Source organism: Nicotiana tomentosiformis, chromosome 2, assembly GCF_000390325.3.
Source record: "Nicotiana tomentosiformis chromosome 2, ASM39032v3, whole genome shotgun sequence".
NCBI classification, from domain to species: Eukaryota; Viridiplantae; Streptophyta; class Magnoliopsida; order Solanales; family Solanaceae; genus Nicotiana; species Nicotiana tomentosiformis.
The window spans coordinates 39,224,861-39,239,360 of NC_090813.1; the positions used below are offsets into that span (position 1 = coordinate 39,224,861).

The 14,500-nt window shown below is 41.4% G+C and overlaps 1 protein-coding gene across 1 annotated transcript; it reads left to right on the plus strand.

The window, feature by feature from the left end:
* The first annotated feature begins 3,511 nt into the window (after positions 1–3,511).
* Positions 3,512–4,097, plus strand: LOC138904649 (uncharacterized). Its single transcript, XM_070193155.1, has 2 exons — positions 3,512–3,934; positions 3,990–4,097. The coding sequence occupies exons 1-2, from the start codon at positions 3,512–3,514 to the stop codon at positions 4,095–4,097; spliced, it is 531 nt and encodes a 176-aa protein (XP_070049256.1).
* The last annotated feature ends 10,403 nt before the right edge of the window (positions 4,098–14,500 follow it).

A 14,500-nucleotide genomic window follows, 5' to 3' on the forward strand; every position in this document is an offset into this window, starting at 1 on the left:
TAATCAAATGTCTCATATTTAAATATTTGGAATGAAAAAATTTAATCCCGATTCGATACCACACAATAGATAGTTACCCAAAAAGAAAAGAGAAACAAGATTGATAAAAAATTATTCGGTCAAAACGGTATCTAGCCTGCTTTCACTCAATTGACATCGTGTTCAAGCTGTGTTAAGAGGCTTCATTACTATCTCACTCAAATCGGAAGCATATTGATTTTTCTTAATATTGGTCAATTTTGACCCCTATTTTTTTTTCTTTTTAAATAAACTAACAAACTACTAATTGTACGTAAGTACAACATGTCGAATAAAACAAGAAAAGAGATGTCAACTGCAGAGAAATTTCGAGAAGAAGGGCAATGGGGAATTCATTGAAGAAGAGTAGATGTTAGCACAACTGTAATGCTATTAGGTGAGCAAGCATTTCATAGAATAAATTAAAGACTGATACGACTTTGATAACTGTCATAAGCTAAGACCCATAAAAGAGTACTATTATTATCTTCTTTAATCTTATCTTATTTTAAGAAGAAAAAATTAGTACTTGGATTTGGCAACTCTTGCGAATCTTACCCACTACTATTGTTGCAAATCTATAATTTATTAGGCTGAACATATTTGATAACATATCTCGCTGTAAAAAAATTCCAGACGTTAGTTTTATGTACTCCATATTTAATGGAAGACATATGATACAAATAAATTGGAAGAATATTTCATGACACCCCTAAACTTAGTTGCATCATTCTTTGAATATTAAAAGAAAGAAGTAATTATTCTTGAACTCCATTCTTTTGTTATAGAAAGAAGTAATTATTGGACAAAGCAGAGAGTGCAATGTAGACTAGTGAAGGAAGTAATTAAAAGATAAAAAGCATATAAGCCAACATTAGTAGGACATTCTTTTATTAGACTTTTGGTATTGGAGGTTTTAGACTTTTAGTCACCTCATGGCCTAGTGAGAGGACGATTTAACTAATGGTAGGATTTTGGAATATTTATAATGCCATCACGAAACTAATTAATAATAGTTTGTACTCTATAAGTTGAGAGTTCATACCTAATTCGCCCCATACAGAATAAAAATGCAATGTGTTCCATTATTTGCCAGAAAACATTACATAAATTATTCAATGAAAGGTCTGATGTGATATTCTTTGTCGGTACCAAATTGTATTAACGATTTTGTTACACGTGCAATGACCCTATTTCATCATTATTCAGATACATCCCTCCAACCTGTGAATTACTCTAAAATTTTCCTTAACAAAAGGACATAATGTCCAATGCGGGGGATACAAATAATACAAGGACAAATAAGATTATCTTAAGATATAATTTTTTTTTCCAGATTTTTCAGATTCTTTATCATAGTATTGTTGCTAACTTTTGATAAGTCTATTTTCTTACACTTGTTAATTCTCATAAAATTATTTATGTGTATAGGAAAAAATACGACATGACACGTGGTCTCTTAAAGGAAGGACAGGTGGAACACCAGATGAGGATGGCCACCGAACATAGCTATTCCGCTTGTCACCGAAAGGAATAACGATTATTAAATATTTTGCGCCCGATAACATTTAATACAGAATATTTTGCAGCATTAAGGATGATGGTCCGTTACAAGGAATTTGAAATTTATGTCTAACGTTACATCTTTATCAATGACCCTCATAATTGACACTAAAGAAGGGCACGATCCTAGGACTTCTTTCCCTAGACATAGCTATAAATAGAGAGCTCAATTATCATTGTAATAGAGATGAACTTTCTGGTTAACTTACACCACATTCTATACAACATTCTAATACAATTTTATTTTCTCGCTATTGATCTCATCATTGTTGTGCCCGGAAACCCTGTTCCCAGACTCATCAGTTCTGTCATTTCATCTATAGTCTAAGGCCAAGTATTTTATATTTCATCAGTTATTTCGTTACTTTTTGGATCAAATTAATTCACTTGTCTAGAAACCACGAATAAATTCAACTGTACCATTTTACGGGTAAACGGCTTGACGCCCATCGTGGAGCCTAGACAACCGTGCGATTAAATTGATCCTTGCCTTTTTACTAACGTGTTTAATTATTTTTGTCTTAACAAAAATCACAAAAAAATGGCAAATAACATTGTTAACGACACACGCAATCCTTAAATTCAAGGGGAGCAACCTCATTTCGAGGATTCAATTAGTGACACTCGCAATGAGGGGAATGACGCCATACTAATGCATGACGGATGGTACCCTTGATATGTTCGGGAGACGACTCCTGATGATGCTGATGAGGGGAATGTGGTGGATGGAGTAAGAGTCTTGCAAGAGCAACATGCAATCATTCTAAGCCATCTCACGCGGCAGGATCAGGTTATGACGGAACTGAAGCAGGCACTATTGGATGCCTCAAATAATGCAAACATGCGAGATCCAGTTCCTCCTAATGTTCTCGCGAACCAGACGACGCTGAGAGTTGATAATAACACTCCTAGGGGCGAAGTTGGCTCCGACAGGGCTGGGGGGGAGTAGATCCAGCCTCAACAACGAGAACGGTCTATTCAAGGATGAACTTTTGTGATTCATGAAGGAAGTAAACGCCCGCATGGATCAAATTACGGGCGCACCACCAGTATTAAAAGGCCCAAACTCGAAGACGTATATTCAATTACCGTATAAATCGAGTGCGGTCCGGAATTAATCCCGAAGCGGTTTATAATGCCCGAAGTGCTAAAGTATGACGGAACTTCAGATCCACTGGAGCACATTACCACCTACACAACAGTAGTGAAAGGAACGATTTGGCTCCTCACGAAATTGAATCCGTATTTCTAAAGAAATTTGGTGAGACTCTCATGAGGGGAGCTTTAGCGTGGTATACATTATTGCTTGAGCATTCCATAGATTGCTTTGAGATGCTCGTGGATTCTTTTATCAAGGCTCACATCGGTGCTAGAAAGGTACAAGCCTGAAAGGCCGACATATTCAAGATCGTGCAGGGAGAATCCTAGTTATTATGAGAGTTCGTTACCCGGTTCCAGAAGGAAATGATGTTACTACCGACAGTCCCAGATGAATGGGCAGCTGAAGCGTTCACCAAAGGTTTGAATCCGAGAAGTTCGGACGCTTCCCGGAAGTTGAACGAAAGTCTGCTAGAGTTCCAAGCGACGACTTGGGCGGATGTCCACAACAGGCACGAGTCGAAAATATGGATCAAAGACGATCAGGTGGGCTTTCCATCGTTGACCAAAGACGTGAGAAGAACACCAAAAAAATAAAAGATGATATTGACACAGATAGACAAATATTGAGGGGCCAGTTTTTGCCCTACGGACAGAAGGTCATGGCAGGAGCTTTAGGACAACAGACAAGTTCACCGTTGATAGAAAGACCGATCGTGGTCGGAACAACAAATCGCTGCAGGATAAAGAAATCTGGGGGTCGCGAGATTCTTCTTACCCAAAGTTATGAGAGTATAATTTCAATGTTAGTGTAGTAGAGTTGGTGTCATCCATGAGGAATATCAAAGAGGCACGATTCCCAAGACATATAAAATATGATCCCAGCCAGAGGGATCCCAATTTATGGTGTGAATACCACGACACTAACGGCCACCTGACTAAGGACTATCGACACCTCCGAGAAGAAGTGGCAACACTATTAAAGAATGATCACCTCAGAGAGATCTTGAGTGACCGAGCTAAAAACAACTATGGTCGGAACATGGATGGCGTGAAAACCTCGAAAGCAAAAGAGGAAACTCCACGCCAAAAGATCAACATGATCTTCGGAGGGAATGGGATTAATGGAGTCACCTTTTCGGCAGCGAAGAAGACAAAAGTATTGATAACTCATAGTAAAAGGCTTCGGGAAGACGATGTCACATTTACGGATGAAGATGCAGAGGGATTACTGCTACCGCACAATGACGCATTGGTAATTTCTTTAAATGTGTTAGATTTTAAAATTAAACGTGTTTTAATGGATCCAGGAAGTTCAGCTAATATCCTACAATGGAGAGTACTGGAGCAAGCTAAACTCACAGGAAGCATTATCCCGGCAACTAAACTCCTCGTCGGATTCAACCTCGCAAGCGTGACAACCCGGGGAGAAATTTTGTTGCTCACAAACTCTAAGGGAGTAATAAAGACAATTCTCTTCGAAGTGGTAGATGGAGACATGGGATATAACATCATCTTAAGAAGACCATGGTCGCATGAGATGAAAGTTGTACCTTCAACATATCACTAATTGTTAAAATTTCCGACTCTCGAGGGGATCAAACAGATAATGGGTGATCAACCGGCGGTAAGGGAGATGAATGCAATTTAGGTCTCAAGTAGCAAAGGAAAGGAACGTGTGGCCTGGCAATTACTAGAACCGGCACCTGCCCCTGAACTAGAGGAAGATAACCCGGGGACAGAAGATTCGGAACAATATCAGGTACCGAGGTGTTTTCAAGTACCAGAAGAGACAGACGCGACGAAGTCCACGGTAGAAGAACTGGAGCAGGTTGCGTCGTTCGAAGAATTCCTAGAAAGGAAATTCTATTTGGGAACAAGACTGCACCCGGAGCACAGGTCTGCTTTTCTTGAATTCCTTAAACAAAATGTCAATTGTTTTGCATGGTCGTATGAGGATATGACGGGAATCCCGACAGAGATAGTCGTACACAAGTTAAGTTTGGATCCCAACATACCGTCGGTAAGGCAAAAGAAATGCCCTATTGCTGAAGCAAAGAATAAATTCGTCAAAGAAGAGGTAACCCGTTTACTTAAAATTGGTTCTATCCGAGAGGTAAGATATCCGGACTGGTTAGCCAACGTAGTAGTAGTTCCTAAGAAAAATAATAAATTTCGCATGTGCGTAGATTATAAGGATCTTAATAAGGCGTGCCCGAAAGACTCATTCCCATTGCCAAATATCGATCAAATGATTGATGCCATGGCTAGGCAGGAGTTAATGAGTTTCCTCGGTGCTTATTCTGGGTACTATCAGATCAAGATGAATCCAGAAGACCAGGAAAAAGCTTAGTTTATAACGAATTTCGATATATATTGTTATAATATGATGCCCTTCGGGCTAAAAAATGCCGGAGTCACTTATCAATGGCTCGTGAATAAGATGTTCGAAAAACAAATAGGAAAGACTATGGAAGTATATATAGACGATATGCTCGTTAAGTCTTTGAATGCAGGTGACCACTTGAAGCATTTGCAAGAAACATTCGACATCCGGAGGGAGCATAATATGAAACTTAACCCCGAGAAGTGTGCGTTCGAATAAATTCCTAGGATTCCTAGTCTCACAAAAGAGAGTTGAGGTGAATCCCGATAAAATCAAGGCCATAGAGGACTTACCGGATCAATTGTCTAACGTAAAAAAGGTCTACAGGTTCACAGGGAGATTGACAACTTTGAGCAGGTTCATTTCATATTCATCGAAAAAATATCATCGCTTCTTCGCACTACTGAAAAAGAAAAATAATTTCAAGTGGACACCGGAGTGTCGGCAAGCCTTGAAGGAGTTAAAGAAATAGTTATCGAGCCCTCCGTTGCTCTCAAAACCAAAAGAAGGGGAAATGTTTCTAGTCTACCTCGCAGTTTCAGAAGTTGCGGTAAGTGCAGTTGATGTTTGGCATATTTCGATATGTGTTAATGTTACTTTACCCATGCTTTAACCACTTTTTGATGTTATTTAATCTTTAAAACACCCAACATGGTGTAATTATTGGTTTGATGACTAATTAAGTTATGTGTGACGATTTAAGGTGTTCGGAGTGCAAAATATGAAGAAAAGGTGGTTTAGCTAGAGGAAGAAGGGTTGGATGCGTCGCATCCAACCTAGGAAAACATCATCCTGCATGCAACCTTAGCAGTGAAGTTGTGCCATCGCGTCCGCCATCGCGTGCGAAACTGGGAAGTAGAAGTGAAGCTGGATGCGTCGCGTCCACCATCGCATGCGAAGCTGAGAAATAGAGGACAAGGTGGATGCGTCGCATCCGCCTTCGCAGGCAAAAATTGAAATGGAGGACAAGGTGGATGCGTCGCATCCACCTTAGCATCAATCCCTGAAGCCGAATTGGACTAGGAATGGGAGAGCTTTGGCCCACGACTTTTGTACGCAATATATAAGCTAAAAACGCCTCTTTTAGGTTATCTAACATATTGGGAAGAGGAAAAAAACCAGGAAAAAGCTGTGAAGGCCGGAATTCATCAAGTTTCATCTTTCTCCCACCAAACTTAGTAATTTTTATGTTTCTTTGTATGATTTGTTGTTTGGCTACCATGTCTATGTGGAGCTAAACTTCACGTTCTAGGGTTGTGGTTCTTTCATGACTATTGTTATTCGGATATTGATTTTGACTTCTTGATTTATCATATTAGTTTATTTATTCAATCTTGCGCTTAATTATTTAATTGCTTGATCACCAATTAAATATTATCTACGAATCTAGAATTGAACTCGAAAGTGGGAATTCTATATTGCATATAGGATTGAGTAGGGCAAGTTCTTGAACTCGGGCATCGGGGAACGGATTCGTGGTTAGGATAGACATATACCTAATTACCTTGCTTGGTTGATTTACAGGAATTATAAATGCGTTCTTGTTGATTCTAACTCCATAGACATATAGGCGTTAGGTTAGCTTGAATAGGCGAGTAAGAACTCGACAGATTCTTATGAGCAATATTAACCCTGTCAACCAATAAGCTAGATAAATTAGTCGGTCAATTCAATTGAAGAATACAATAGGATTGTTAGATAGACCATAACCCTAGATCGTTTTCATTACATTGATATCATTAAAATCTGCTCTTCCTCTGTTCAAAGTTTATTATTTATATTTTTCTTATTTAATTAGTTAGAATAAAATATTTTTAGATTTAATTCTTATTTAGATAATTAAGATAGGCTAATTTAGTTAATAGCTAATCATAAGTCCTCGTGGGTTCGACATCCGACTTTGAGTCACTTTATTACTTGACGACCGCGTATACTTGCGTGAGTGTGTTTGGTCGCAACAAGTTTTTGGCGCCGTTGCCGGGGACTTAGAAATTAGCTACGTGACTAAGTTAAGCTTTTATTAGATATTTGTTTTCAAGTTTTAATTTTCAGTTTGCCTGGTTTGTGTCAACGCAGGGTTTACTCTCGAATGCAGAGGAGTAGAAGTGCAAACAACCTCATTCCTCTTGATCCAGAAATCGAACGAACATTACATAGAGTGAGAAGGGAACACGAAGCTAGAACGAGAATAGAAAGAGATTTGGACATCGCAATCCAACCACAGCCAATAGATATGGCAGGCAATGAAGAGCGTCCGGTAATCGAAGCCGCAAGGCCCAATCTTGCGAATATGACTCAGGCTATTGTGAAGCCTGATATCACTGGGCATTTTGAACTCAAACAGTACATGGTACAGCTGATTCAGTCCACAGGACAATATGTGGGTCTATCTCATGAGGACCCGCAGAGGCATATTCAGAACTTCTTGGAAATCACGGACACTTACAATTATCCGAACGTCTCCAAGGACTATGTCAGGCTGACACTATTCCCTTTTTCACTGTTGGGGGAAGCTAAAGAATGGTTGCAAAAGGAGCCCGCGAACTCTATCCACACTTGGGATGATCTAGCAAGGAAATTCCTGATCAAGTTTTTCCCAACTAAGAAGACAAAGTCGTTGAGGAGCCAAATTCTTGGGTTCCAACAACGGGATGGCGAGACACTTCGTCAAGCTTGGGAAAGATACAAGAAACTACTCAGAGACTGCCCGCATCATTGTCAAACTGATGAGGTATTGGGTCACACTTTTGTTGATGGGTTAGATGAAGCATCAAAGATGAATCTTGACTCAGCTTGTGGGGGTAGTTGCATGGCAAGACCGTATAGTGAAATACAACTCCTGCTAAATAATTTCACTGCTAATGACCATAATTGGCAAGGAGAGGGGGATTCACGAAGGGTAATTAAACAGAAGGCCGCCGGTTTGATTGAGCTTGATGACTTTTCCGCCATGAGAGCCGATATAGCAAAATTGGCAAATCAGATGAATAGAATGACAACACAACAAATGCAACATGTACAGCAGATGTCTATTTGTTGCGAACTATGCGGAGACAGTCATATGATTGACATGTGCCCCACGAATCCTGAATCTATATACTATGTGGGACAACAAAACAGAGGTCCTATGAATCAACATGCGCAATATGGGAACACTTACAACCCAAACTGGAGGAATCATCCTAACTTCTCATGGGGCGGGAGTCAACAGAATCAGTATAGGCCTCAAGGGAATTTTACTCAACCTCAGAAGCCACCCCAACAAATGGAAGAAAGTACGAATGACTTGCTGAAAAAGTTGTTACTAGACAATCAACAGCTCAGGACCGATTTCAGAAATCTTGAGAGGCAAATGGGGCAGTTAGCAGCAAACCAAAATACTAGACCTACAGGCTCACTTCCCAGTGATACAGAGAAGAACCCTCAAATTAATGCAGTTACACTTAGAAACGGGAGGGAACTAGAGGAAGCGCCAAGGAAGATAAAAGAAAAACCTATACCTGGGGGGGAGTTGACACCTAAGGCAACACAAGAGTCAAAGGAAGATGATGCAAGTTCAGAGCGAATGGAGGTTACAAGGCCACCACCACCTTTCCCCCAAAGATTGCAGAAAAGGAATGACGATCGCATGTTCAACAAATTTCTCTCCATGTTGAGTCAGGTTCAATTAAATATTCCATTAGTGGATGTACTTCGTGAAATTCCAAAGTACGCTAAGTACATAAAAGACATAGTGGCTCATAAGAGGAAATTGACTGAGTTCGAGACGGTTGCACTTACTGAGGAGTGCACATCAAGGGTCCAAAACAAGCTTCCCCAAAAGCTTAAGGACCCTGGCAGCTTCACTATTCCAGTACAAATCGGTAATATTAACGTGGGACGTGCTCTGTGTGATTTGGGTGCAAGCATAAATCTGATGCCGTTATCCTTGTTTAAGCAATTAGGTCTGGGAGCTCCGAGACCAACCACCGTGATGTTGCAATTAGCTGATAGGTCCATAGCCTACCCTGAAGGAGTGATTGAAGATGTGCTGCTGCAAATTGGAAAATTCATCTTCCCAGCTGACTTCATTATTCTAGACTTCGAGGCTGATGAACAAGTTCCAATCATATTGGGACGACCTCTCTTGGCTACTGGCGATGCAATAATTAAAGTGAGAGAAGGGAAAATGATTATGAGAGTGGACAACGAGGAGGCAGTCTTCAATGTCTACAAAGCAATCCAACTCCCCCGCCACTATGAGGAGCTCTCTATGATATCTGTGGTGGAGGTGGATGAGAAACTTCTTAACACGAGTGTATATCTAGGCGACTGTTTAGAAAAAGCAATCATGCTATTTGATAGCTTGGAGATGGATGATGAGGTTGAGGAGATAAAGGGAATCCTAGATACATCATGTGGTTACATGCAAGGAATAATCCCGTTTGAGCCCCTGAATAGGCCAAGTGGCCCCCCACCAAAGCCGTCAATTGAAAAAGCTCCAAATTTGGAACTTAAACCCCTACCCCCTCACCTTCAATATGCTTATTTGGGAAGTTCTGACACTTTACCTGTTATTATTTCTGCTCACTTGTCTAAATTACAGGAAGAAAAGCTATTAAGGGTGCTACGTGAGCACAAGCGAGCAATTGGGTGGACAATGTCTGACATTAAAGGCATTAGTCCAGCTTTCTGCATGCACAAAATCCTCATGGAGGACGGACACAAGCCGAGTGTAGAACACCAACGCCGACTAAATCCAATCATGAAAGAAGTGGTAAGGAAAGAAGTGATTAAGTGGCTTGATGCAGGTATTGTATTTCCAATCTCTGATAGTAAATGGGTAAGCCCCGTTCAATGTGTGCCGAAGAAAGGGGGGATAACCGTAGTAGTTAATGAAAATAATGACTTAATTCCTACAAGAACTGTAACTGGATGGAGAATTTGCATAGATTACAGAAAACTAAACAATGCCACCCGGAAAGACCACTTTCCCCTGCCTTTTATTGACCAAATGCTTGATAGATTAGCTGGCCAGGAATACTACTGTTTCCTGGACGGTTATTCGGGGTATAATCAGATTGCTATAGCCCCAGAAGACCAAGAGAAAACTACATTTACATGTCCTTATGGCACGTATGCGTTCAAGAGAATGCCCTTCGGTCTTTGTAATGCACCTGCGACTTTTCAAAGGTGTATGATGGCTATTTTCACTGACATGGTTGAAAGATATGTAGAAGTATTCATGGACGATTTTTCTGTGTTTGGATGTTCTTTTGATAGTTGTTTGATGAACCTTGATAAAGTGCTAGCTAGGTGTGAAGAGACGAACTTGGTGCTAAACTGGGAAAAGTGCCATTTCATGGTACGTGAAGGTATAGTTTTGGGGCACAAGGATTCAAAAGATGGTCTACAGGTGGATAAAGCAAAGGTGGAGACGATCGAAAAATTGCCCCCGCCGACATCCATAAAAGGCATTCGCAGTTTCTTGGGTCATGCAGGTTTTTATCGTCGTTTCATTAAAGATTTTTCGAAAATTTCTTCCCCTTTGTGCAGGCTTCTAGAGAAAGACGTTACCTTCAAGTTTGATAATGCATGTCTGAAAGCATTTGAGGAGCTGAAGGGAAGATTGGTGACTGCACCAATTATCATTGGCCCCGATTGGGCACAACCATTTGAGTTGATGTGCGATGCAAGTGACATAGCAATTGGAGCGGTGTTGGGGCAAAGGAGGGATAAAATCTTTCACTCCATTTATTATGCAAGCAAAACTATGAATCCAGCTCAGATGAATTATACAGTGACTGAAAAGGAGTTGCTTGCAGTGGTGTGGGCGTTTGACAAGTTCAGATCCTATCTAGTGGGAACCAAAGTCATCGTCTACACAGATCATTCAGCTATCAGATACCTATTTGAAAAGAAAGACGCCAAGCCGAGGCTGATTCGTTGGGTCCTCCTCTTGCAAGAATTTGACTTAGAGATCCGAGATCGAAAAGGGACAGAAAATCAAGTGGCCGATCATTTGTCCAGATTAGAGAGCCGGAACCATGTAGCTGAAGGAGGGTCAATTAAAGAAACATTTCCGGATGAGCAAATATTGGCAATCACCTCAGGTGAAGCCCCATGGTATGCAGATTATGTGAATTTTATCGCAAGTGGGGTAACGCCACTAGAGTGGACAGCTGACAATAGAAGAAGATTCCTACATGATGTAAGGTTCTACGTGTGGGATGAGCCATTCCTATATAGGCAGTGTGCAGATCAGTTGGTGAGAAGGTGTGTTCCTGAGGAAGAGATGAAGGCTATACTACATGACTGCCATGCGTCACCATATGGAGGTCATCACGGCGGGGATAGAACCGCCCAAAAAGTGCTACAATCAGGTTTTTATTGGCCAAAATTGTTTAAGGATGCACATGCCTTCGTTAAAAATTGTGATAGATGCCAAAGAACTGGAACTATCACGAGGAAGCACGAGATGCCCTTGCAAAATATACTGGCGGTAGAACTTTTTGATGTTTGGGGGATTGATTTTATGGGACCATTCCCATATTCTAACGGACACAGATACATCTTGGTGGCGGTCGACTATGTTTCTAAGTGGGTAGAGGCCATAGCTCTTCCTACTAACGACGCAAAAGTTGTGGTAGGCTTTGTAAAGAAGCACATCTTCACACGTTTTGGGACCCCAAGAGTGTTGATAAGCGACGGGGGAACTCACTTTTGTAACAAACTGCTGAATAATATTCTTGCAAAATACGGAGTCAAGCACAAAGTTTCTACTGCCTATCATCCCCAAACGAGTGGTCAAGTAGAAGTTTCCAACAGAGAGGTCAAGCAGATTTTGGAAAAGACAGTAAGTATGAATAGAAAGGACTGGGCCGGGAAGCTGGATGACGCATTATGGGCATATCGCACTGCGTACAAGACCCCAATAGGCACTTCTCCGTACAGGTTGGTTTATGGGAAGGCCTGCCATCTGCCCGTCGAGCTTGAACACAAAGCTTATTGGGCGATTAAAAAGCTAAATATGGAGATGGACTTGGCCGGTGAAAAGAGATTGCTACAACTCGACGAGCTTGATGAGTTTCGATTGCATGCGTATGAAAATGCCAAATTGTATAAAGAGAAGACAAAAAGATGGCATGATAAGCATATCCAACATCGTGAGTTTGAACCAGGTCAACAAATTCTACTGTTTAATTCAAGGCTAAAGCTTTTTCCAGGAAAGCTTAAATCTCGATGGTCGGGTCCGTTTGAAGTGGTTAGTGTGAAACCTCATGGTGCGATAGAATTGTGTGAAAAGGGGTCCAATACGACATTCTTGGTAAATGGCCAAAGAGTAAAACACTATTGGGGTGGTGACATTGCACGTCACAAGACCACAATGGACTTAGTGGAGGCATGAAGAACATGTTGCGTCGTGCCGCGACGTTAAATCAGGCGCTTCTTGGGAGGCCACCCAAGTTAGTTAGTTTTTTTCTTTTTCTTTTTTTTTTTTTTTTTTGTCTCCCTTCTTTTCGTAGGACATAGATTTTATTCAAGAAAACGAGGCGGATGCGTCGCGTCCCCCTCAGCAAAAAAAATTGACGGGCCAATTGCTCAAGGCAGTGAAGTCTGCCTATCGCGCCCGTATCGCGTCCGAAAATTTTTTGAAGGAAAACGAGGCGGATGCGTCGCGTCCCCCTCAGCAAAAAAATTGACGGGCCAATTGCTCAAGGCAGTGAAGTCTGCCTATCGCGCCCGTATCGCGTCCGAAAATTTTTGAAGGAAGACAAGGGGATGCGTCGCGTCAAAGCTCGCACGCACAGGTAAGTAATATATATTTTAACACATCTTAAGATAACCTATTCGAACAAAAACGTTTCTTGCGACGCATCCACTCGTCTCGTTTTGGCGACGCCTACGACGCAGAACAGAATTCTCTCATCGAAATTGTATCGCAATAAGATCAAACGCGACAGGTACGCATCATCCTCTTCGTTCTTCCGTTGGCTTCTCTCCAAATTCGTCTCTCCTCCCTCCTTCAATGGTAGCAACAAGTAGGTTTTGCAATTTCAAGATTTTTAGGGCTGTCGTTCTTGGTAGTTGTAATGGTTGAGAGATGATAAACTATAATTCCCTTCATCTCGTCCAACTTTGGGAGGGTAGTTGCACTGCTCAACTGATAGAATGAACTAGGCACACTTGTTGCATACCACATGTTCGACGAATTGTCCCTGAGAAAAATTTAGGCGTCGGTGAAGTCTGAGTAACCGAGCAACATTGGTGTATGCTTGAGAATAAGTGTGGGGTCGAGTGAGGGGCTATGTGAAATTGAGTTTTTGAAGAAAGTTATCACATACTTGCTGAAAGTCATGAGCTACAATTCCATGAAGAGTGAATGGCATGACTTTACAAATAAATTGAAGTCTGCAAGCTGTCGCAATTGCTTTCAGGCTGAACTTCGCTGTTTCATCTGCTAATTGTTGAATTCTTTGCATTGCAGGTACTTAGATTCGTAAAATGACAGCAGCGAGTAAACCATCCAAGCAACAAGACAAAGATGGTAACAAACAACCGCCCAAAAAGCCTACCGGAAGGGCAGCGGGCGGTCCAAATCCACAGAAAAAGAGGAAGCGGACGGAGAAGGAAATGGAACTGCTGCCTAGGCAGTTAAGTGATGATTCAGAGCAAGAGGAGGAGGAAACATTGGTCCGGAGGACAGTGAAGAAGGGTATTACACCAAGCAAAGGAATAGAGATACGAGAGCCTGTGACATACCAAAGAAAAGCTTCGAGAATGAGTGCTCCAACTGATAAAGGGAAGGAGAAGATTACTACAGAATCTGAATCCGATTCCGATTCGGACAATGACCACCTACAGATCAACATGAGTGATGAAGACGAAGGTGAACCCATAGACCGAGTTGATTGGGAGAAATACTTTGTTAATGAGAAGGCATTCCGAGCCTATAAGAAGATATTGGTTTCAAAGAAGTACATTCCGGAAAAGCCGATAAACATCGGACCACTTAAGACAAAGTACTCAGAGTTTCTCCAGTCAATTCGAGAGGTGCAAAAATGGGGACCCATTCTGAAAGGTCATGGCAAAGCCAACCTCACCATTGTTAGAGAGCTCTACGCCAATTGGCGTCACGCACGGGGAAACATTGTGCGAGTAAGAGGGATAGATATTAATGTGTCAGCTGAAGCTCTGAATAACTTCTTAAGGGTGCCACACACACTCACTGACAGGTTTGACGCCATATGCAAAACACCAGATTATGCACACATTAAGTCTGTCCTATGCCCTACCAGGAAGGATGCAGAATGGAAGCATGGGAGTATGGAGTACCACTCTATAGCAAAGGAATTCATGAGTGCGTTAGCACGTGTGGCTCTAAATTTCATTTGTAACCGACTGCTGCCATGCCAACATAAAACTGATGTCCCTCGTTACCGCGCACTCGTATTA